At 39.0% G+C, this 26,431-nt stretch overlaps 1 protein-coding gene and 1 long non-coding RNA gene across 7 annotated transcripts in view; one reads left to right on the top strand and one right to left on the bottom strand.

Moving 5' to 3' along the window:
• Positions 1-13,229, bottom strand: part of LOC102163149 — a 52,501-nt gene extending 39,272 nt beyond the window's left edge. For both annotated transcript variants that reach the window (XR_002342382.1, XR_002342383.1), the window contains exons 1-2: positions 13,167-13,229; positions 5,019-6,252 (exon numbers count right to left, since the gene is read on the bottom strand). This is a non-coding gene — a long non-coding RNA (uncharacterized LOC102163149). The remainder of the gene's footprint in view (positions 1-5,018; positions 6,253-13,166) is intronic.
• The window catches only part of LOC100524794 (ATP-binding cassette sub-family A member 3-like), a 226,959-nt gene that overhangs the window by 144,839 nt on the left and 55,689 nt on the right, over positions 1-26,431 (top strand). For all 5 annotated transcript variants that reach the window (XM_021086498.1, XM_021086495.1, XM_021086496.1 and 2 more), the window contains 3 exons: positions 2,702-2,889; positions 5,475-5,600; positions 5,848-6,042. In XM_021086498.1, coding sequence (XP_020942157.1) covers positions 2,702-2,889; positions 5,475-5,600; positions 5,848-6,042 — 509 coding nt within the window. The remainder of the gene's footprint in view (positions 1-2,701; positions 2,890-5,474; positions 5,601-5,847; positions 6,043-26,431) is intronic.

The following is a 26,431-nucleotide window of genomic DNA, read 5'->3' as shown; positions in this document are numbered from 1 at the left end:
AGAGACTGGATATAGTTCCCTGTGCTGTACAGTAGGACCTCATTGCTTATCCATTCTAAACGTAATACTTTGCATCTACCAACCCCAAACTTGCCATCCATCCCATTCCTTTCCCCAGCCTGTTGGAAACCACGAGTCTGTTATCTGTGAGTCTGTTTCTGTTTGTAGACAGGTTCATTTGTGCCATATTTTAGATTCCACATATAAAGGTTATCATATAGTATTTGTCTTTCTCTTTCTGTGGCTTTTTATTTTCTCTTTTCATGTAGCTTTTAATATTTTGTATTTGATTTTTGTCAGTTTGATTAGTATGTGTCCACTGCATTTCCTCTTGGGTTTATCCTGTGTGGAATTTTCTGTGCTTCTTCAACTGGAGTGACTATTTCCTTTCCAGTATTAGGGAAGCTTTTGTCTGTAATCACTTGAGATACTTTCTATGGTCCTTTCTCTCTCATTTCTCCTCTAGAACCCCATGATATAAATGTGGTATGTTTAATGTTGTCCCAAAAGTCTCTCAGACTTTCCTCAGTTTTTTTTTTTTTTTTTTTTTTTTTTTTTTTTTTTGGCCATGCCTGCAGTATGTGGAAGTGCCCAGGCCAGGGATCTAACCTGTAACTTGTGCCAGAGCTATGACAACACTGGATCCTTAAAACGGTGCACCGCAAAGGAACTCCTCTTTTCATTTTCATTCATTTCTGTGGCAGTGATTTCCACCACTCTGTCTTCCACCTCACTTATTTGTTCTTGTGCCTCCATTATCCTGCTGTTGACTTCCTTCTAGTGTATTTTTCACTTCAGATACTGTATTATTCATCTTATTTCATTCTTCAAGTACTCTCTTTGTTAAACATTTCTTGTAATTTCTCTGTTGGCATCTTCATTCTTTTTATATCTTGGATCTTTCCTATCATCATCCTGAATTCTTTTTTAGGTAGATTGCCTATCTCTTCTTCATTTAGTTGTTTTGGAGGTTTCTTTCCCTTGTTCCTTTCTCTGAAAGCTATTTCTTCTTTGTTTCATAATGTCTAAATGTCTAAGTTAATGGTCCCCTTGAGAACAGGTGTGTAGATAAGAGTAGCTGGTGCCCCATACTGGAGTTCTTGGGCGGAGGTGGCTCATATATACTCAGAGAACATGATGGCAGTGGTATCATGCTACCTCTCCTTAAGCCAAGTGGTTGCTAGGGATAAAGTCCATGAAGGAGGTGGCAGTGGTTCATGGTTCACAGGACTGTTATTATAGCATGGGGGGGGGGTGTTGCATCAGCTCCTGCAACCCCTCCCACTACCAGGCAGCTCTCAGGACCGTTTACTATTCTGGGAGGTCATCAGCTGCTCCTGCAGTCCCTCCCTTTGCCAGTAAGACTCTGAGGACTGCTCCCTGTAACCAGGGTGGCTGGCGCCATTCCCATGGTCAGTTTTTTCTTTTGACCACTCTGAAGTCCCTCTCTGTAGCCCCAAGGATGTGGCTTGCTCCCTGGCAGTTGCTAAAAGGTGCTCTCTATAGCCACGGGATGTGCACTGTCCTTGAAGTTCCTGTGTGGTTCCCTCCAAGTTTGCTAACTATACTTCAATTTTAAAAAGAAAAGAGAATATTAGACACAGAAAAAATAGCAAGAACTAAGCAGACATTTTTCCAAAGAGGACATTCAAAACAGCCAGCAAATACATGAAAAGGTACTCAATATCACTCATTTTCAGAGAAATGCACATCAAACCTAAAATGATACATCATCTTACACCTGTTAGCCTGTTAGAATGGTTATCACCATAAAGACAAGGGGCAATAGGTGCCGGGAAGGGTGTGGTAAAAAGGGAACACAGGGGAGTTCCCGTCGTGGCGCAGTGGTTAATGAATCCGACTAGGAACCATGAGGTTGCGGGTTCGGTCCCTGCCCTTGCTCAGTGGGTTAACGATCCGGCGTTGCCGTGAGCTGTGCTGTAGGTCGCAGATGCAGCTTGGATCCTGCGTTGCTGTGGCTCTGGTGTAGGCTGGTGGCTACAGCTCCGATTCGACCCCTAGCCTGGGAACCTCCATATGCCGCGGGAGCGGCCCAAGAAATAGCAACAACAACAACAACAAAAGACAAAAAAAAGACAAAAAAAAAAAAAAAAAGGGAACATACATATATTGTTGGTAGGAATGTAAACTGGTACAACTACTGTGGAAAATAATATGGAGGTTCCTCAAAAAGTTAAAAATAATACCTAGTATACCATCCACCACTTCCACTTCTGGGTATATATGTAAAGGAAATGAAATGGGATTTTGACAAGTTATATGCACTCACATTTATTACAGCATTATTCTCAATATTTGTAAACAACTCAAATGCCTATCAACAGGTGAATGAAGAGTGTTCTAATTTGATTGTTTCACACATACCTTCCAGTTTTCCCAGCACCACGTAAGGAAGGAAGGAAGGAAAGGAAGAGAGAAAGGGAGGGAGGGAGGAAGGAAGAGGAAAAAAAGAAACCTAGAGAAAAAAATTATTGACAGGAGAACAGTGTTATAATAACCATAAATATCAGGGAAAATCAAATAAGAGATAAAATATTAAGCCAATTACTTAGTTTTTATAATCTGTATGTCACTAAATCTACCTTAAAATTAATTTTTATCCTATATTTCTTAATATTTAGTGTCATTTTAGCCTTTGTATCAGTTTTTAAAGTAATGCTTTCTCTTTTACCACCCTCAGTTACTGAGAACAGTGTGTATAGTTTTGGAGAACATGGGATTGCAAAGTTTTTGATTTCACTGGCTGCCCTGGGCTTAATTTTTCTGCTCTTGCTGTTTTGTCTGGAAAGTACATTCTGGAGCCTGAAAAACTTTTTTTTTCATAAAATTGTATTTGCTGTCTACAAAATATTCAGGAAACGCAAGAAGGTGAGTAACATACCTTTAGATACAACTCAAAGAAAGTTCAGTGTTAGGCCAGAACACATTAAGTTACTTATTCATATCTCTGTATTTGATAAAGAAAAGATCATTCAACTATACCAAGATCTACCTGGGACCAATCTGAACCACAGGTCTTTCATTTTAGTTTGGATTTCAGGTTCTAAACTTTGAATGCTCTGCCAGGAAGAAAATAATACATTTAAGCAATTTTTATTATAGAAAGTTCTGCCTTGTTCACGTTCAGTCTCTGAGATGTATTTGGTTATGATTATAGGACTGACTTCTTTAAAAGTGTGTAGAATTCCAGGGTTTCATGGCCTTGACCTATCAGATTATTACCTATTGGTTTACATAGCTCTCATAATTCCACATAATCTCTGAGTTTTGCCGAGGATTTTTGATTTTAATGGTCCATTCATTCAGTAACTGAGTTATCACTGATCTATTCTTGAACCTCTCTCGAGGCAGAAAACCTACATTTGTCTCTTTCTGACTTTCTTTCATTCATCCTAATCCTGTCTCCAGGTCCTGCTCCAGGGTGTCTCTAGATCTTGACCATAAATTTCTCTGAGCCTGCATAACTCTAATATTTCAGAAGGAAGGATAGCTCAAGACTATAATGGCCTTTGCTTCCATCTGGAATTCTGACTAGCATGAAGAGCATTTACCTAGAGTTTTAGTTGCCTGCTTTATGTTGCAAATTTATGCATAGAACTACATAATTAGAAAAAAGTCCTGTTCTATCTACTTTTATGCTAAAACCCATAGAGATGTTATTACTCGAATCAGAAGATGTCTGGTCCCACATGACCAACAAAAATAAATTTAGAAAATTTGAGCAGCATGTAATAGACATGATTTTCTTCTTAGTGCCTAGAATTAAAAAGAGGAATGTTATGTTGAGACTTTTTTCCTGCCCTGACTTTCTTAGGCTGAGGCAATAGCCCCTGAACCATGTCACACGTCAGGTATGAAACAAGAAGTATAATGAGTATGGAGGGAGATTTTGTGATAATGAGAATACTCAGCTCGTATGCTCTATTTGTCACTGCCTCCTGAGTAGAGAGAAAGAGCAATACCAAGCAAAAGAATAATACTTGGAATTGGCCAAGGCCTCAAAATTTATGTAGTAATCTCATGATCTATTCTGCTTAGCCTTAGTATCCTTAAACATAAATAAACTGAATCCCCTGTTTCAAGCCAAAATGTTCAATCTTAGTTTTCTTAACATTTCAAAGTGAGAAATAGTCATGAGTATCAATGAAAAGTAAAAGATTGTTCATGAATCATAAAAAGCGAAAGATATTAAATATAGAATTCTTTGTTGACAGATTTTTCTTTTAACACTTTGCCTATATCACAGCACTGCCTTTTAGCTCCCATTGCGTTCATAGTATAGGGTACTGATTTCATGAAAAGTCAGCTAGTAGTCCTTTTTTGTCCCCTTGCATCTAATGAGTAATTTCTCTCTATCCATTTTCAAGTTTTATATTTGTCATTAACTTTCAATAGTTTATAATGTGGCTTATTATGTATCTCTTTGTGTTTAAACTACTTAGGAGAATTTTAAATTCCTAGACATACAAACTCACATTTTCATCAAATTTAAGAAATTTTTGGCCATTATTCTTCATTTGTCAACATTTAACATCTATTTATGATTTGTTTCAAAAGAAGCTGTCTGCAAACTAGGGAAAGAAACTGTCTTAACCTGATAAGTGGCATCTATTTATATGTAAAGCTTACAGTAAACCTAATGGTGAAAGACTAAATGTTTTCCCTTTAAGATTGAAAGTGACGCAGGGATGTTCACTCTTAACACTTCCATCAACTAATTTTGAGATTGGGGGGGGGAAGCAATTAAAGCAGCTCTCTTCTCACTCTTGATGAGCATGTTTCCTGAGCTGAATATATTCTGCTGCTCCATTTCCTCCTTAATTTAACCATTACCATTAAATCAGTACTTGAAGCGAACATAAGCAATTCAACACAATAAAATTTTTCTCAAGCAGTACAAATTACTAGTCACAACACACCCCATGCTGTTTCATTCCTATACATCTTTCGCTGAGCTCCCACTGCTGATGACAGATGTTCTTCCATCCCCACCCTACCTTCATTCTCTCAATGTATCTTCTGTTTATTCTTCAAATTCATCTCAGACTTCACCTTAAGGGGCCGTCTCTCAAAAAAAAAAAGGAGTTCATTTTTCTCCTCTCTTGGATCTCATGGTCTCTTGAACATATTTTAATTGTAGCAAACCACAGGAAATAAGAATTAATGTTATTGATAGGGCTTTTGTTCTCCACAAAGTGTCCATGTTCCAGGCAAGGACATACTGCTGACCCAGAACCGTTGTAGAGAATCTTGTTCATGACTGTAGTTTCTAAAACTCAAGAATAAATCTGCGCCTAAGAGTCCAAGAAATTGATAAGGTTCTTTGACATTATTCGAACATATTCTGACATCTTTGCCATCACTCCTTCCGGTCAGCTTTCTTAAAGCCCCCCGCTTTAAACCAAGATGTCTAATGTTTATCCACACCTGTGATCCTTGTCTTGAAAATACAGGCCACCGTGTCCACCCAAGTGATCAACGAGTATGTGGATAAAGATGTAGAAAATGAAAGGAAGAGAGTCCTGGCACTGTTACCTAAGTTGAAGGCTGCACCCGTGCTTCTTAGTGAACTTACAAAGGTAAAGTGATTCAACGTCCAACCTTGTCCTACCATCTACCAGGGAACTGCCGGGGTTCTGTTGGTAGTATTACTAATTCATTGAAGTTGTGCGGGTTCTAAGTGCTCTATGGTAAACCAGAGGGCTGACAGAGGAAGAGCTCTTGTGAAACTGTCCCGGGCAGCAGTCCACAGGGGTCTGAGCTTATGGCTGTGGCTGATCCATAATCAGTGCTTCAGTACACTGTGGTGCTTTTTTATTTTCTCAGATTTATTTCAAGTGTCCAGTTGTAATGGCTGTAAGAAACGTCTCCCTTTTAGTCCAAAAGTATGAGTGCTTTGGATTACTTGGATTAAATGGAGCTGGAAAAACCACTATATTCAAAATGCTGACCGGAGAGGAGACCTTAACTTCTGGCGTTGTGTTAATTAAAGACAATAACATCACGGAAAATATCCGAAAGGTATTTCTGGATCTAATCACGGAGTCGGTACCATAAGGGAGGAGGTACCCAGACAAGCGGGTGTGGGGGGAAGAAAAGCTGGAAGCATATGCATACATATATGTATTCTTTGATCAAAGCAGCAGACTCCAGGGACAGCGATAGTCATGATAACATCCCAGCTTTGGGAAAAGGCAAATACTCTTTGAGGCGGAAACAAAATCTGAGTACCTGTAAACAGATCAAACAAGAAACAAAAGAGCAGTTATTTCACTTAACCTGCTGTGACATAATTGGAATTTGGTAGAAAACAATGATTAGAAAAAGCAGTTGTGAAAGATATTGAGAAAGTAGAATTATTAGCATTTAGGCTGATATGAGTTTGGATGTGAGTTAGATGGGAAAAGAAGGTAACCTAAGGAATCTACTTAGAGCCAGTGAATGAGTGTCGTTCACCCAGAGAGTAAACACGGAGATGAGTATATTCGGAGGAGGATATGTTGAAAGTTAGATGTCTGTGACACATTTAAATGGGAAATATCCTGGACGGTTGGAATTTATGATGGTGAATTGATAATGCAATAGAAATCTCTTGGGATGCATCAAAGTACAAGTGAAATGAAACTGTGGAAGTAAATGAGATAATCTCTAGGGAGTGTGTATAATAATGAGAAGAAAGATTTGAGTTGAATCTTGAGGACTATCAACAACAACTATTCTATGTTGACAGATAAGGAGAGACTAACTAGAGTTCCCTGGTGGCCTAGCAGTTAAGGATCCTGCATTGTCACTGCTGTGGCACAGGTTTGATCCCTGGCCTAGGAACTCCTGCATGCCATGGGTGCAACCAAAAAAAAAAAAAAAATTTTTTTTTTCTTTTTTTACATTCTATGTCTTTTGATTGGAGCATTTAGTCTGCTGACATTGCCATTTTGAACGTTGTTTTCTAGTTGATTTTGAATGTCTTTTGTTCCTTTCTTTTCCTTTCCGTTTTTTCTTCTGTGATCTCATGGTTTTCTTTTCTGTTATGCTTGTGTTCTTATGAATCTATATTTTTCATTTGTGATTACCCTGTTTTTCAAGTGTGTTAACCTTCCTATATCTACTTGCTTTAGACTGGTAGTCATATAGGCTCAAACACATTCTAAAAACAAAAAAAAAATTCTACGTTTTCTTACTCTCTTCCCTGACATTTTATGATTCTGATGTCCTCTTTTACATCTTCATCTTTATCCCTTTGCAGTTCATTTTAGGTATCATCACTTTGACATTTTTTTTTTAATTTGTGTACTGGCTTATTTAAGTGATTTACTTTCCACTTGTGATTTTCTCTTTCCTATAGATCTTGCTTTTTTTTTTTTTTTTAGGGCCATACCCATGGCATATGGAGGTTCCCAGGCTAGGGGTCTAATCAGAGCTACAGCTTCTGGCTTAAGCCACAGCCAGAGTCATGCCAGATCCAAGCCAAGTCTGCAAACTACACCACAGCTCACAGCAACGCCAGATCCTTAGCCCACTGAGCAAGGACAGGGATTGAACCCACAACCTCATGGTTCCTAGTTGGATTCTTTCCACTGCGCCGTGACAGGAACTCCTTAAGAACTTTCGATATTTCTCTTAGGATAAGTTTAGTATGGCTGTATTCTTTTAGCTTGTCTGAGTTCTTTATCTCTCCTATTCTAAATGATAATCTTTCTGGGTAAATAGCCTAAGGACTATAAATGTATCATGCCAACTTCCTCCTAGCTGCAGTGTTTCTGTAGAGAAATCTGCTGATAGCCTTATAAGAGTTCCCTCAAAATTAACTTTTTCTCTTGCTGTCTTTTGAACCCTCTCTTTAACTTTTGTCATTTTAATCATAATGTATCTTGATATAGGTCCATTTGGGTTATCTTGTTATCTGTGCTTCCTGTACCTGGATATCTCTTTCCTTCTTCAGGTTGGGGCAGTTTTCAGCCATAATTTCTTCAAATATATTTTCAATTCCCTTTTCTCTTTCTCCTCCTTCAGGGATCCCTATTGTGCATAAATGGCATGGTTGACATTATCCCATAGCTCTCATATATTGCTTTCACTTTTTTTTTCATTTGTCTTTCTGTCTGCCTTTGTTTAGGTGATTTCCATTATTCTGTCTTCCAGAATGTATTCATTCTTCTGAATTACTTAGTTTGCTATTTATTATCTTCCACTTGACTTTTGTCTCAGCAAGTTAAGTTTTCTGATTTTGATTGGCTCTTTATACTTTCTAGTTCCTTTTCACAGTGCTCTGCATTTCTATCACTAGCCTTTCTTAATTCCCTTAGCATTTTTATTACCCTCTTTTTGAACTTGGACTCTAGTAATAGACTGGAGAGGTAAGTTTCATTATGTGCTCTTTCAGGGGAATTATCTTGTTCTTTTAATTGGTAATGGTTCCTCTTATTCTTCATTTTATTTCTATTTCTCTGTATGAATTTTGAAGATACAGTTACATACTGTGGTCTCAAAGGGCTGTTTTTGTGTGGGATCATCTCTGCATAGCACGTGTGAGTCTAATATTTTTGGTGCAAGGGCTGTTTTGAGTATGGATGCCTGCCACATCCTTCCTCAGTGTGGGCTGGCCATCATCCCCCTTGATAAGGGTGTGATTGGTGTTGTGGTGACCAGAGCCTGCGCTGGATATTGAGTGGGGGCTTCTCTTTGCTTTGTGGTTGTCCTAGGCCTGTCAGAGGCAGGATCTTCTCCCCAGTTGTTGGAGTAGAAGCTCCCAGATCCATTTCTGAGCCACAGCATGAGGTAGGTAGGACTGGAGTGCTCCCCAGAGGAGCCACTGACTAGTACTCTGGAGGAGCTGTGCACTGGGAAGTGCACTGTGTGGTGTCACCTGTCACCTGTTGTGTGGGCTCAAAGGTACAGTGTTGTCTTTATTGCCCCCAGCCCCCACCTCAACCATAGACATGGAGGGGTCCTCAAACACTGTGCTCACCAAGCCACCAGTGCAGATCTGCCCGTGCAGATCCCCCAAAGTCAGGCATGGGGGCTGCTATAGTCACACACCTTGACACACTTTAGGAGCTACGAATTAACCTGAACCTTGGCCCCACCTCCACTTGTGCATGCTCATAAAGCCTGAAACTGCTAAGGCTGGACCTGCCCCAGCCACCAGAATACCACTAATATGCTCAAATGTCTTGCAGACCCTGAGTTTACAGAGCCATGGGCTGTGGAAGAAAACTGAAGTTCCACTACCACTGGGACAACTGCTTGTATTTCAGCCCTCCTTCCAAAGTCACATGGCCCTTGGGGATCAGCTCAGATTTCAGCCCCACCTCCACATGTGAGTAATTCACCAGCACTTGTAGAAGCAGAGCTGCCCCCACTGTGGTCATGCTGAGAATGAGGCTGCTGAGGCAGGTCCTGCCCCTCCCTTCATGTGCATCAATAATGGGGCTTCTATGGTGAACCTTTCCGTGCGTACTCCCAGTTGCACAGGCACACTTCAGGCCCTTCAGGCTGTCCCATGCAGCCAACCCTAGGCCTCTCCTAAGGTCAGTCTGTCAAAGCCTGAGTTTCAGAACCCAGCCCCGATGTGCACCACCAGATGTGATAGGCTACAGCGTGGTGGCCAGAACCATCGGTGCTGGTCTCTGTTCTGCCTGCTGCAGTCTGACTTCTGCACTCTCCTCTGAGCCTCTGAAGCTCCCTTTCTCTCCCAGCTGATCTCCCAGCCAGCAAAGGAAGTTCTCAGAGTTAAGAGAACCTTTCCTCTTCACAGTGCCCTCCCAGGAGTGCAAGTTCCATCCCAATTCCTTCTTATCTCCCATTTGTCCGACCTGGTTATGTGGTCATCTGTTTTGCAGCTTTGGTTGTATGAGATCTTCTAGCATTCAGTAGATGTTCTGTGAGAATTTTTCCACACGTATTTTTTTTTTTTCCACTGTGCTCACAGCATGTGGAAGTTCCCGGGCCAGGAAGTGAACCTGCATCACAGCCATGACCCTTGCCACAGCAGTGACAACAGCAGATCCTTAACCCTCTGAGCCACCAGGAAACTCCACATGGATTTTTCATGGATTTGGAGAAGGAGGTAAGCTCCATCTCCTATTCTGCTATCTTGATCTCTCTCTACCTACATCTTAAGGGTTCACAGTTTCTCAACTTTCTCAGTTTCTGTGTAGAGATTCTGTACTTTGTGAGTGGTAAAAATTTGGACCCCACGTGCAAACCCAGCTTATCCTCTATTTCCACTGGATTTTATTTCTGCCCATGGCCTGGAAATTTTTTAAACTCTAAGCTATAATTCCTCTCCAAAATTCCTGCAGTGTTCAGGTCCAAAGTCTTGAATTTTTTAGTGTACTTTTATTTCAACTTAACTCCCTTTAATATTTCTAGTAATGATAAGGTGAGAAGATTTTTGTTTGTCTGGGGAAATATTTCTCTCTCGTTTTTAAAGCATAAGTTTTCCGGATTTAGTATTCTTGGTTGGCAGCTTTTTCTCTTGCTTTTTTCAAAATTCTTTTTGACAGTTTGATTATAATGTGTCTTGGTCTGGATCTCTTTATCTTTTTTGGCTATCTTTCAGCTTCCTTGATCTAGATGTCCTTCATTCCCTAAGTTTATTATGTTCTCAGACATTTTCTTTCTCTTTTTTTTTCTTTAGGGCCACAACCATGGCATATGGAGGTTCCGAGGCTAGGGGTCCAGTCGGAGCTATGCTGCTGCCCTACACCACAACAGTGCGGGATCCAAGCTGCATCTGTGACCTACACCACAGCGCATGGCAACGCCAGATCCTTAACCCACTGAGAGAGTCCAGGGATTGAACCCGCGACCTCATGCTTCCTAGTCAGATTTGTTTCCACTGCACCATGACGGGAACTCCTATGACAACTATTTTAATTTCTTTGCCATGTAAACCATTTACTCTCCATTTTATTAGGGTCAGTTTTCTAAATATTGTTCTTTTATTTATAAAAATGTTCTTCATTTTCCTTGGCTCTTTGTGTTAAAACATCTCTGGAGTTCCTGTTGTGGTGCAGCAGAAACAAATCTGACTAGGAAAACATGAGGCTGCAGGTTTGATCCCCGGCCTCGCTCAGTGGATTAAAGATCTGGTGTTGCCATGAGCTGTGGTGTACGTCACAGACACAGCTTGGATCCTGCCTTGCTATGGCTGTGGTGTAGGCCAGAAACTGTAGCTCTGGTTCGACCCCTAGCCTAGGTACCTCCATGTGCCACAGGTACAGCCCTTAAAAAAAAAAAAAAAAAAAATAGCAAAACATAAAAGTGAAGACAGTTTTTTTGTAATAGCCTCCAAAGTGGAAACAATCCAAATTCACAGCAGACTGGGTAAACAAATTATGGGATACCCAATGGAATACCACACAGAAATACAATGGGCTGACTCCTGACGGATGCCACAATGTGGATGGATCTCAAAACATTTAATGCTTGATGAAAGAATATGTATTAAAAATGTATGTTATATATCTTTTATACAAAGTTCTATTATAATAAGTTAAATTAATTCACAGTGGCAGAAATTACATCAATCATTGATATAAGTGTAGGAGGAATGAGAGCAGGGATTACAAAGAGACAATAAAAACTATTGAGGCTGTTAGATACACTGTCCTAATTATGGCGAGTTTCACAGTTGTATGTATATATCAAATTTATCATATAATTTAAATACAGTCTGCTGTATGTCAGTTATACCTTAACAAAGCTATTATCAGCATATGGTGGTGACTGGTAGTAAAATAAAAACATTTTCAGATAAAAAATATGAGATTTATTACTACCAGAATAGTCTTGCTAAGGGAAATACTAAAGGATTTATACTTCAAGAATAACTAAAAAAAAAAGTCTTGTTCAGAAAAAAAGAAAACTGATCCATGACAAAAGGTTTGCAATGAAAGAAGGAATGAAAATGCAAAGTGATAAAACTTGAGTCTATGTCAATTTACATTGATTTTTAAAGTATTAATGAGAATTATAAAATAGTACTGAAATACATGACAATTTCCCGATATAAGTTCCAAAGATAGTAAATGAAATTAAGGTGTTCTTATTTGCATAGGCCAGGGGTACAGTAGAAAAATTCATTTTTTATTTTGTTAAGAGTTAACCTATTTTATGTTTTAGAGTAATCACTAGTAGATAGAAGCAGTATATATAAATTTCAAAAGAAGGGATGTAATGATTAAAAAGCACTCAATCAATCCAAAATAAGCCAAGAAAAATAGAGTAACCAATACATGGGACAAATAGAATACATAAATTTAGTTGACAGAAATAAATTCACATATATGAGTAGTATAAGTGAACTCAACATTAAAGGACCAAGATCAAAGTTTGGATAAAAGTAAACAAAGAAAAAAATTAAACTACATTCTCTACAAGGGGCATATTTTAAAGTTAGGTTTTTTTTTTTTTGTTTTGTTTTTTGTCTTTTAGGGCCACACCTGTGACATAGGTGGTTCCCAGGCTAGGGGTCAAATTGGAACTGTAGCCACTGGCCTACAACTCAGCCATAGCAATGCAGCATCCGAGCCACATCTGTGACCTAGACCATAGTGCACAGCAACACTGGATCCTTAACCCACTGAGAGAGGCCAAGGATCAAACCTGCGTCCTCATAGATACTAGTCAGATTGTTTCTGCTGAGCCACGATGGGAACTGCAGGCATATTTTAAATAGAAGGAAAATTTGAAAGTAAATGAAGAGGGAATTCCTATTGTGGCTTAGCAGTAATGAAGCTGACTAGTATCCATGAAGATGCAGGTTTGAGCCCTGGCTCCTCTCAGTTGGTTAAGGATCGAGTGTTGCCATGAGCTGTGGTATAGGCTGCAGATGCAGCGTGGATCCCATGTTGCTGTGGCTGTGGTGTAGCCTGGCAGCTACAGCTCCAATTCAGCCCCTAGCCTGGAACTTCCAAATGCCACAGGTGTGGCCCTAAAAAAAAAAAAAAAAAAAAAAAAAAAGTAAGTAAATGAAGAGAAAATGAAGAGAAAAAGATATACTGTGAATATATTATTCCAAAGAATAGGGCTAGCTATAACATTAGACAAAACTTTAAGGCAAAGATTATTATAATTTCCATCAGAAAAACATAGTTTAAAATTTTAGGTGTCGTTCCTATCGTGGCTCAGTGGTAACAAACCTGACTAGTATCCATGAGGATGAAGATTCAATCCCTGGCCTCAGTTAGTGGGTTAAGGATCTGGCATTGCCATGAGCTCTCGTGTAGGTTGCAGATGCAGCTCAGATCCTGCGTTGCTATGGCTTGAGCATAGGCTGGCAGCTGCAAAACCTATGGCATGGGTATGGCCCTAAAAAAAAAAAAAAAAAAAAAAAAAAAAAATTAGGTGTCTGAGAATATAGTCTCAAAATTTAAGAATAAAAAAGGGGGGCATCGAAGGAGAAACAGATACTTATGATTGTAGCAGCTAATTCTAATGATGCTGTTTTTTCATATAAGGAATATTTATAAGAACTGATCATATGCTGGAGGAAAGCAAGGTTTAATTTCAAAGATATATGAATATGTATTTATAGGGAGTTGCCATTGTGGCTCAGTGGTTAACGAATCCGACTAGGAACCACGAGGTTGTGGGTTCGATCCCTGGCCTTGCTCAGTGGGTTAACCATCCGGCGTTGCAGTGAGCTGTGGTGTAGGTCGAAGACGTGGCTCGGATCCCGCGTTGCTGTGGCTCTGGTGTAGGCCAGTGGCTACAGTTCCGATTCAACCCCTAGCCTGGGAACCTCCATATGCCATGGGAGTGGCCCAAGAAATGGCAAAAAGACAAAAAAAAAAAAAATACATGAATATGTATTTATAAAAGATGCCATTAGAACAATACAATACTTTGTAAATATCAGAACAAAATAAAAAGACCTTATTATAAAACGACCTTAATATAAAACAAGGTGGAATTCTAGCCTAAAAGCATCAAAGATGACAAAAGGGGCACTAAGATTAAAGGTGACATTTATAATGGAGATGGAAAGGTTATGAATAGTTTTTGCACCAAATGACACAGAAGCAACCTCCCTAAGGCAGACATTATAGTAGATATGAGAAAAAAAACATGTAATACATGAAATGCTTAACTCTTTTTAGTCCAAGACAGATCATGTCAATAGAAAATAAACATGGACAAAGAATATGTAAGCAACATATTCAATATGGTAATATAATTAATATATATCAAATTCTACATCTCTCAAAAATAATTCACTTGTATGACCATTTTAATGCTATATATTAAAAAACAATATATCCAAATCTAAAGTATATAGTATATGATTGTAATTGAATAAAATAAAGCATAACAAAGTTAGAATATGAAAAGGCTCTCCCATTTTGAAATTTAAAAATTCATCATTAGGTAATTCTTGCATTTAATGAAGTATTATAAAATTTCTACAAAATAATAAAACAGTATATGTCACAGATTATGATGTAATAAACCTCTACTCAGAATAATGTGTAATTTTATATATACTCATTTCAATTTTAAAAGAATAAAATAAACTTATAAACACCTGGCTCAGAAAAAAAAAAAATGAATGGAAGGAAAGCATATAAAAGTATAAATGTATAAAACAAGTATATAATTGGTATGTAAAAATATAAAGTCATCTAAACAATGAATAAGTCAGATCACTAGAACTTTGCAAAAAACAAAAGATAAACCTATTAAAACTAGGCAGGGGTGGGGATCAAGATGACAGAGGAGTTAACATATGGTACTTGCCTTCTCCCACAAACACATCAAAAAAAAAAAAATTTCACATGTAGAATGATTTGCACAGAACATCTACTGAATGCTGGCAGAACCTAAGACCTCCAAAAACAGCAAGAAACCCTCCACATATCTGGGTATAACAAATGAAAAAGAAGAGAAAGAAAAGAATCAGGAGAGACCAGCATTCCTGAGGAAGCTGTGAAAGAGGGAAAGAATCTTCACCCCGGGAGGCCTCCTAATTGACAAGGAGATTAGCTGGGATAGAGGGGAGCCTCAACGCCTTGGAGAAAAGTGAAGCAGCAGGTCAGAGGAGGGCAAAGCAGAGAGACAGCCACAAGCTTCATCACTACGTGAGACACTTGGGTGGCTGGGAGTTGAGACTCAGACTTCAGAGGTCAGTTCTGGGGAGAGGACTAGGGTTGGCTATATGAAGACAGCCAGAGGGGACCAGGGAGCTGTGCACAACAGGGGAAAAGTGTGGGAAGAGGCCTGGCCCACATGAGAAGCAAGGTAAATTGTTGGGAAGGGCGAGAGAAGGACAGGACTGCCACAGGAATATCTTTCTCTGTGCATGCTCAGGCTGTCAGGCGCCTTTTGAGTGGGCTATAGGGGTGGATGCAAACCCCTGCAGCCATTTCAGACTCCTGATCTGGGACACAGCCTGCCACCACTAAAGTTCCCATGATCAGGCACCACCTGTGGCCCCAGTCACCTCAGGGGTCGCCACTGAGGAAGGCCCTGCAACTGAGCACCAGCCATTGCCCTGACCCCCTGCGCATGCACACACCCCACTGTTGTTGCTGCCCACCTCCCTGAGGATCACTGCCACTGCCCAGGGCCCTGAACCCAGGAGTAGCCTGTGCCCCCACCTTCCCACGGGTCCTTCCCACTGCCAGGGGCCTGGCAACAGGACACTGGCTATAGGCCCTGCCCATTGCCCCCATCTCCTTGAAAGCATGCATAGGCTATACACCTGCACACCCCCATCAAGGGGATAACAGCCTGTACACACTGAGGAAAGAGAAAAAAATTATGGAAACCAAAAGAAGCCCTCCCATCAAAAGAAAACACACACACACACATATATATATATATATATACACATACAGATATGGCCTTCACAAGCTACCCAGAGATGCTCCCACATATCAACAGTCCTCCAAGACTACTGAAGATAATTGTTTCCCCTAAACCAACAAAAAGAAGAATATAAGCAAAATGAAGAGGCACAAGAACCATTCCTATTTAAAAGAAAAGGAAAATTTCTGTGAAGGAGCAATGAAACAGACCTCTGCAGTCTAACAGACACTGAGTTCAAAAGGGAGATAATGAAAATACTGAAGGAATTAAGAACTGATATGTACAGTGGTGCACATTACTTTAGAAAGGAATTAGAGGAGACAGGATTAAGATGGCAGAATAGAAGGACTGGAACTCAACTTCTCTCCTAAAAACAACAAAACTAACAACTAAAGACTGAGCAACCTCCACCCAAATGGACCGGAAACCTTCAAAAAGATACCCTACTCCAGAAGAAAAAGAAGAGGCCACATCAAGAGGTAGGAGAGGCTATTTCACGATATAAATAACCCCATACCTCCCAGGTGGGAAGCTCCACAGACTGAAACTAACTGGTTCACAGACACTCACCTACAGGAGTGAGAGTTCTGAGCCCCACATCAAACCCTCACGTGTGGGGATCCAGCACTGGGAGAAAGAGCCCTTGGAGCATCTGGCATTGAAGGCCAGTGGGGCTTGGGCGCAGGAGCTCCACAGGACTGGGGGAAACAGAGACCCCATTCTTAAAAGGTGCACACGGAATTTCTCGTGCACTGGATCCCAGGGCAGAGCGAGGTCTCCAAGGGAATCTGGGTCAAACCTGACTGCGGTTCTTGGAGGACATCTTGGGAAAACAGGGGTGAATGGTACTTGTTGTGAGGGAGGGACATTGAAGGCAAAGCTGTTGGGAATATTTAGCAGCATGCCTTTCTCTGGAGGTGGCCATTTTGGGAAAATCTGGCCCCACCTGTCAGTCAGTGCTGAGAAGCTCCAGGGCAAACAGCAACCCAGGTGGGATCACAGCCCTGCCCCTCAGTAAACAGGCTACCCAAAGACCCCTCAGGCACATAGCAGCCTCTAGTCCCATCCAGAGACTAAGCCCCACCTACCAGAAGGATTAGAATCAGCTCCACCTACCAGTGGGCAGGCATCAGTCCCTCCCATCAGGAAGCCTACAGCAAGCCCCCCATACTGACTTCAGCCACAAAGAGGGCAGACACCAGAAGAGAGGCTATGACCCTATTATCTGTAAAAAGGTCATCACACCAAAAACCTATAAAAATGAAAAGACAGAGAACTGTAACTCAGGTGAGAGAGAAAGGAAAAACCCCAGAAAAACAGCTAAGTGATCAGGAGATTCTCAGCCTCCAAGAAAAAGACTTTAGATTGTTGATGCTGAAGATGATGCAAGACATTGGAAATAAACTGGAGACAAAGACGGATAACTTACAGGAAACACTAACCAAAGAGATACAAGATATAAAACTTAAACAAGAAGGGATGCAAAATACAATAACAAATAAAAAATTCACTAGAATAAAATTTAAAAAAATTCACTACAGGCAGCTGACAGCAGAATACAGGAGGCAGAAGAACAAATAAGTGAGGTGGAGGACAGATTAGTGGAAATTACGCATGCAGAATGGAAATGAGAAAAAAGATTGAAAACAAATGAGAGTCTCAGAGAACTCTGGGACAACATGAAACGCAACAACATCCACATTATAGGGGTACCAGAAGAAGAGAGAGAGAAGGGGACAGAAAAAATATTCCAAGAGATAATAGCCGAAAACTTCCCTAACATGGGGAAGGAACCACTCACTCAAATCCAGGAAGCACAATGAGTACCATATAAAATAAACCCAAGGAGGAATATACCAAGACACATATTACTCAAACTGACCAAATTAAAGACAAAATCTTGAAAGTAGCTAGGGAAAAGAAACAACATACAAGGGAACCCCAATAACGTTATCAGCAGATTTTTCAGCAGAAACTCTGCAAGCCAGAAGGGAGTGGCATGATATACTTCACGTGATGAAAGGAAAAAACCTCCAAGATTAATCTACCCAGCAAGGCTCTCATTTAGATTTGAAAGAGATATCAAAACCTTCACAGATAAGTAAAAGCTGAAAGAATTCCAAAACACTAAACCAGCCTTACGACAAATACTAAAGGAACTTCTCTAGGAAGAAAAGGCAAGACAGCAACAGGAAACAAAAATTCCACAAATGATAAGGCTCACCAGTAAAGGTATATATACAGTAAAGATACGAAATCATCCATGCACAATTACACCACCAAAATCAGGAATCATGAGAAGAGGTGGGTACAAATGCAGGACACTGGAGATGAACTTGCAATTAAGAGAACAACAACTTAAAACAATCTCGTATACATATAGACTCATATCAAAACTTCAGAATAACTGCAAACCAAAAATCTACAATTGATACACAAACAAGGAATCTCTGGAGAAGAAATATATCTCATAGTAAGTAAGTGCATAATCCGCCATGAAGGGGGTCATTTGACATCATTCTTGAAATGCTCAAGTCTTCTTACATCTTATGCTGATTTCCTCTCCATCAAAGAATTTATGATAATTATAATTAATGCAACTGTACAATTAAATAATACAGTTCTACAATTGTATTATTAATAACCATTCCTCTCCATGGTACAATGTAAGGTCTATAATATCTTGTTTATCACATCACCTAGAATTGTGTAATGCCTATATTGAAGAATCAATAAGATGTAACAAATTGTGAGGACATATTTATATACTTACACTGTTTTTTTAACCAATTTATGCATTTTATATTTTACTTATTTTCAGAGGGTATATTATTTGTTATTCTTACCAGTTATTTTTTATTATGCTATATAACATATTTAATGGTATATAAGGCTTTCTTTATAAATTTTAGTTGCATAATATACACATTTTAATATAATGCTAATTTTTAAAGAAAAATTGAATGTAATAGATAACACTAAATAGTAAAGATGAAAGCCATACAAAATGGGATAAAGTATAGATTTCCTATTTGTCTCAGCATATTTTCTATTCCACTTCTCCAGAGGGAGTCACTTAATCTGTTTCTTAAGATCCATGATATAATAATCTGTATGAATGTAACTGTGTTTAAATATATGTATTTTATTCTGTTAAAAAAAATAAACAAAAGAATTAGAAACCTACAGAGGAAATAAGAAAAATTAGAAATTCATCTTCAAAGACAAAAGCTCAGTTAAATGCATTGAAAAGCAGAATGATGGAGGCTGTTCAAGAAAACTTCATTCTGAGCAAATATATTCTCCCCCAACTTCATGATTTACATTTTCTGCTGTGTTAGATCCACTGTCCATGGTCCAGAAATCCACATCTAATGTGCGGATATTAAACTGTGTGACTGGAGTTCCCATTGTGGCGCAGCAGAAACGCATCTGACTAGGAACCATGAGGTTGCGGGTTCGGTCCCTGCCCTTGCTCAGTGGGTTAATGATCCGGCGTTGCCATGAGCTGGGGTGTAGGTTACAGATGTGGCTCAGATCCTGCATTGCTGTGGCTCTGGTGTAGGCCGGCAACCACAGCTCCAATTAGACCCCTAGCCTGGAAACCTCCATATGCCAAGGGAAGCAGCCCTGGAAAAGGCAAAAAGACAAAAAAATTAAAAATAAAAATGGAAGCAATAAGAGATCTATGGGATAACATAAAACAGATCAACCTACACATAATAAGGATTCCAAAAGGAGAAGAAAAAGAAAAGGGGATTGAAAATATATTTGAATAAATCATGGCTGAAAACTTTCCAAATCAAAAAGAAACAAATATTAAGACACAGGAACCGAGGGCCCCAAACAAGTTGAACCCAGACAGACCTACACTGAGACATAATAAAAATGGCAAATGTTAAAGATAACAAGACGATTCTAAAGACAGCAAGAGAAAAACAAATAATTATAAGAAAACTCCCTCAAGTCTATCAGCTGATTTCTCTGCAGGAACACTGCAGGCCGGAAGAGAGGGGTAAGATACATTCAAAGTTCTAAAAGGGAAAATTCTGCAGCACAGAATACTCTGCCCAGCAAGATTATCATTTAATATAGAAGGGGAAATGAAGAATTTCTCCAGGAAACAAAAACTAAAAGAGTACAGTAATACTACACCCATTCTAAAAAAAATACTGAAAGATCTCCTCTAAATAGGGAAGGAGTAAAAAGATATAGGATGAAGGAAATCACAATTAGAGTAATCATTTCAAAAAACCAGTATACAAATATAAAAGGAAAAAAATTTCTATTTGTGAAAGTGATAAATAAACACAAAGAACAGCAAAAAGCTAAACAGGAAGATAAAAGGAGTGAAAATTATAAGATGCATGGCAGGAAAATAAAAAATCTACAAACTGGATTTCCCGCTGTGGCTCAGTGTTAAATCCAACTCATACCCATGAGGTTGAAGGTTTAATTCATGACTGGGCTAAGTGAGCTGAGGATCTGGTGTTGCCCTGAGCTCAGATCTGTGTTGCTGTGGCTGTTGTGTACGCTGGCAGCTGAAGCTCTCATTTGACCTCTACCCCCTAGCCTGGGAACTTTCATATGCTGTGGGTGCAGCCCTAAAAAGCAAAAAAAAAAAAAAAAAAAAAAAAAAAAGGAAAGAAGGAAGAAAAAAAAACTACAAACCCACAGCTAACATCATTCTCAATGGTGAAAAGCTGAAAGAATTCCCACTAAGATCAGGATCAATACAAGAATGTTCACTCTCGCCACTTCTACTTAACATAGTTTTGGAAGTCCTAGCCAAGGCAATCAGAGAAGAGAAATAAAAGGAATTCAAATTGGAAAGGAAAAAGTAAAACTCACTGTCTGCAGATGACATGAAAATGCTGAAGACACTACCAGAAAACTGTTAGAGCTCATCAGTGAATTTGGTAAAGTTGCAGGATACAAAATTAGTACACAAAAATTGATTGCATTTCTGCATACTAACAGTGAAAGATCAGAAGGAGAAATCAGAGGAACAGTAACATTTACCATTACATCAAAAAAATTTTTTTAATTCCTAGGAGTAAACCTACCTTAAGAGACAAAATACCTGCACTCTGGAAACTATAAGATGCAGATGAAAGTAATCATAGGTGACACAAATAGATGGAAAGATATACCATGCTCTTGGATTAAAAGAATCAATATGGTCAAAATGAGTATATTACTCAAGGCAATCTACAGATGCAATGCAACCACCATGAAATTACCAATAGCATTTTTCAAAGAACTAGAACAAAATATTTTAAAATTTGTTTGGAAAAACCAAAGACCCTGAATAGCCAAACCAAACCTGCTAAGAAAAATGGATCTGGAGGGATCATGCTCCCTCACCTCACAAGATACTACAAAGTTATAGTCATCAAAACAGTATGGTACTGGCACAAAAACATAAATATAGTGGGTTAAGGATCCAGCGATGCCGTGAGCTGTGGTGTAGGTCACAGAAGCGGCTCAGATCTGGCATTGCTGTGGCTCTGACATAGGCTGGCAGCAACAGCTCTGATTAGAGCCCTAGCCTGGGAACCTCCATATGCCATGGGTGCGGCCCTAAAAAAGGTCAAAAGACAAAAAACAAAGAAAAAAAAAAACAAATGGGACCTAATTATGCTTAAAAGTTTTGCATAGCAAAGGAAACCATAAACAAAAGATAACCCACAGAATGGGAGAAAGTATTTGTAAATGAAGCAACTGACAAGGGATTAATCTCCAAAATCTCAAACACCTCCTGCAGCTCAATATCAAAAAAACAAACAGCCCAATAAAACAAATGTGCAGAAGACCCAAACAGACATTTCTCCAAAGAAGAAATTCAGATGGCCAAAAGATACATGAAAAGATGCTCAATATTACTAATTATTAGAGAAAGGCAAATCAAAACTACTATGAGGTACCACATCTACTGTAAGAGAATGGCCATCATCAAAAAGTCTATAAAAAAATAAATGTTGGAGAAGATGTAGAGAAAAGGGAACCCTCTTACACAGTTGGTGGGAATCTACATTGGTACGACCACTACGGAAAACAGTATAAAGGTTCCTCAAAAAATTAAAAGTAGAACTACCATACAATCCAGCAGTCACACTCCTGAGCATCTATACAGATAAAACCATAATTTGAAAATGTTTATTGTAGCACTATTTACAATAGCCAAGACATGGAAGCAACCTAAATGCCCATCAACAGAGAAATGGCTAAAGATGTGGTACATATATTTAATGGAATGTTACTCACTCATGAAAGGAATAAAATAATGCCATTTGCAGCAACATGGATGGACCTAGAAACCATCACACTAAGTGAAGTTAGCCAGTCAGTGAAAGACACACATCATATATCACCTATATGCAGAATCTAAAAAAAAAAAGGACGCAAATGAACTTATTTGTAGACCAGAAACAGACTTACAGACTTTGGAAAAACTTACAGGTGGGAGACTGGGAGGGATGAAAAACTTGCAGGTGGGGGACTGGGGGTTTGGGATTGGCATATGCACACTGAGGTATATGGAATGTTTAGCAAACAGGGACCTGCTGTATTGCATAGATAAATCTTCCCAATATTCTGTGATAACCTATGTGGAAAAAATCTGAGAGAAAATGGGTATGTGTATATGTATGACTGGGTCACTTTATTGTACTGCAGGAATTATTACAACCTTGTAACTTAACTATAGTCATATATAAAAACTTTTAAAAAAAGAAAAACGGGGCAACCACAAATCAAAACCAAGTATTACATTCACAAAAACTAAAAAGAAGAGGATGCAAGCATAAAATAGGAAATCACTCAACAAAACTGAGAAATGAACAAAGGAGAATCATAGAATCAACTGGAAAACAACATTTAAATGGCAATGAAAATATATATATTTTTCAATAATAACCTTAAATGTCAAAGGACTGAATGCTCCAATCAAAAGACATGGAGTAGCAGGCTGAACTGAAAAAAAACAAGAGCCTACAATATGCTGCCTACAAGAGACACCTTAGGGCAAAGGACACACAGAAATTGAAAGTGAGAGGATGGAAAAAGACATTTCATGTGAATGGAAATGACGGGAGTGGGGGGTTGCTATACTCATATGAGACAAAATATACTTTAAAATAAAGGTCACAGATGATAAAGAAGACTATTTAATGATGAAAGGCTCAATTGAAGAAGAGAAATTTATACTCATCAATATATCTACCCCTAACATAGGAGCACCCAAATATATACAACAGAAGTAACAAACATAAAAGGAGAAGTTGATGGAAAGGCAATAATAGTAGGAGACTTTAACATCAACGTTTAGATCCTCTAGACAGAAAATCAACCAGGCAACAGAGATACAAAATGATGCAATAGAAGAGTTAGACTTAATTGATATTTTCAGGATGTTACATCCAAAAAACTCAAAATATACATTATTTTCAAGTGCACATGGAAGATTCTCTAAGATTGACCACATATTGGACACAAATAAGTGTACAGAAATTATTTCAAGCATCTGCTCTGACCAGAATGGCATGAAACAAGATATGAACCACAAGGGAAAAATGTGAAAAACCTGACTACATGGAGACTAAACAACGTGCTACTAAAAAACCAGTGGGTCAATGAGGAAATCAAAAAGGAAATTAAAAAATACCTGAAGAGGATTTCCCGTCCTGGTGCTGTGGAAACGAATCCAACTAGGAACCATGTGTAGGTTCGATCCCTGGCCTCATTCAGTGGGTTAAGGATCTGGCATTGCCATGAGCTGTGGTGTTGGTCGCAGACACAGCTTGGATCTGGCATTGCAGTGGCTCTGGCATAGGCCGGCAGCTACAGCTCCGATTTGACCCTTAGCCTGGGAACCTCCATATGCCACAAGTGTGGCCCCCCCAAAAAGCCAGAACAAACCAAAAAATACCTCAAGACAAACAATGAAAACACAACTATTCAAAATCTATGGGACACTGCAAAAGCAGTTATTAAAAGGAAGTTCATAGTGATACAGGCTTTCCTCAAAAAAGTAAAAATCTCAAATCAAGGACCTTAACCTACCACCTAAATGAATTAGAAAAAGAAGATCAAACAAAGCCAAAAGTCAGCAGAAGGAAGGAAATCATAAACATCAGAGAGGAAATCAATAAAATAGAGATTAAAAAACAATAGAAAAAAATCAGTAAAGCCAAGAGCTAGTTCTTTGAAAGGGTAAACAAAACTGACAAACCTCTGGCCAGACTCACCAAGAGAGAGAACCCAAATAAACAAAATAAATGAAAAAGGAGAGATCTCAATAGATACTGCAGAAATACAAGAAAACCTAAGAAAATACTATAAACAATTATATGCCAACAAATTTGAAAATCTAGAAGAAATGGACAACTTTCTAGAGATACACAGCCCACCAAAACTGAATGTAGATAATTTGGACAGACAGATCACCAGAAATGAAATTGAATATGTAATAATACAAAAAAAAAAAATTCCCTGAAAACAAAAGTCCAGGACCATATGGCTTCACAGGTGAATTCTACCAAATGTGCAAAGAACTTATAACCATTCTTCTTAAAATCTTCCAAAAGATTGAAGAAGGAACACTCCAAAGACACTCTATGAAGCCACCATCACCCTAATGCCAAAACCATACAAAAATACTACCAAAGGAGTTCCCAGCATGGCACAGCAGAAATGAATCCGACTAGGAACCATGAGGTTTCGGGTTCGATCCCTGGCCTTGCTCAGTGGGTTAAGGATCCAGCATTACCGTGAGCTGTGGTATAGGCCACAGACACAGTTTGGATCTGGTGTTGCTGTGGCTGTGGTGCAGGCCAGCAGCTGTAGCTCTAGTCGGACCCCTAGCCTGGGAACGTCCATATGCCATGGGTGCGGCCCTTAAAAAAAAAAAAAAAAAGGAAAAAAAATATACTATCGAAAAGAAAATTACAGTCCATATCTTCGATGAATATAGATGCAAAAATTCTCAACAGAATTATAGCCAGCTGAATCCAACAACACATAGAAAAGATCATACACCACCAAGTGGGAGTCATCCAAGGTTCACAAGGATGGTTAAGCGTGTAAATCAGTCAATGTCATATACCACATTAACAAATGAAAAGTTAAAAACCACTGATCATCTCAACAGATTCAGAAAAAGCATTTGACAAAATTCAATATCCATTTATGATAAACAATCTTACCAAAGTGGGTATAGAAGAAAAGTATCTTAAAATAAAGCCATTTATGGAGTTCCCGTCGTGGCGCAGTGGTTAACGAATCCAACTAGGAACCATGAGGTTGTGGGTTCGGTCCCTGCCCTTGCTCAGTGGGTTAACGATCCGGCGTTGCCGTGAGCTGTGGTGTAGGTTGCAGACGCGTCCCGGATCCCGCGTTGCTGTGGCTCTGGTGTAGGCTGGTGGCTACAGCTCCGATTCAACCCCTAGCCTGGGAACCTCCATATGCCACGGGAGCGGCCCAAGAAATAGCAACAACAACAACCAAAAGACAAAAAATAAAATAAAATAAAATAAAGCCATTTATGACAAACCCACAGCTGAAAGCCTTCCCACTAAAATCTGGAACAAGACCAAGATGCCCACTCTCACCACTTTTATTCAAATAGTATTAAAGTCATAGCCACAGCAATCAGACAAAAGAATTCAGTTATCCAAACTGGAAAAAGTAAAGTTATCAGTATATGCAGATGACATGATATTATATTTAAAAAAACCTTACGGACTCCACACAAAAACTATTTGATCAATGAATTCAGCAAAGTATCAAGATATGAGATTAATATTCAGAAATTGGTTGCATTTCTGTATACTAGCAATGAAATATTAGAAAAGGAGTATTAAAAACAATCCCTTTTATAATCAAAAAATAATAAATACCTAGGAATAAACCTGACTGAGGAGGTGCAAGACTTATACATTGAGGACTATAAAACAGTAGTCAAGGAAATTAAAAATGATTCAAAGAAATGGAAAGATACCTCATTCTCCTAAATTGGAAGAATATTGTTAAAATGACCATATTACTCAAAGCAATATACATATTTAATGTGGCCCCTATCAAATTACCCATCACATTTTGCACAGAGAACAAACAATCCAAAAATTTATGTAGAACCATAAAATACAGAGAATGGCAAAAGAAACCCTGAGGGGAAAAAACCAGGAGGTATAACTCTTCCAGACTTCAGAAAATATTACAAAGCCACAGTAATCAAGATAGTGTGGGTCAATTAATCTTTGACAAGGGAGGCAAGAACATAAAATGGGAAAAGGAAAGTCTATTCAGCAAGCATTGCTGGGAAACCTGGACAGCTGCATGCAAAGCAATGAAACTAGAACACACCCTCACACCATGCACAAAAATAAACTCCAAATGGCTGAAAGACTTAAATATACGACAGGACACCATCAAACTCCTAGAAGAAAACATAGGCAAAACACTCTCTGACATCAACATTATGAATATTTTCTCAGGTCAGTCTCCCAAAGCAATAGAAATTAGAGCAAAAATAAACCCATGGGACCTCATCAAACTGAAAAGCTTTTGCACAGCAAAGGAAACCAAAAAGAAAACA

Source organism: Sus scrofa, chromosome 3, assembly GCF_000003025.6.
Source record: "Sus scrofa isolate TJ Tabasco breed Duroc chromosome 3, Sscrofa11.1, whole genome shotgun sequence".
NCBI classification, from domain to species: domain Eukaryota; kingdom Metazoa; phylum Chordata; class Mammalia; order Artiodactyla; family Suidae; genus Sus; species Sus scrofa.
This window is presented reverse-complemented; position numbering and strand designations above follow the sequence as displayed.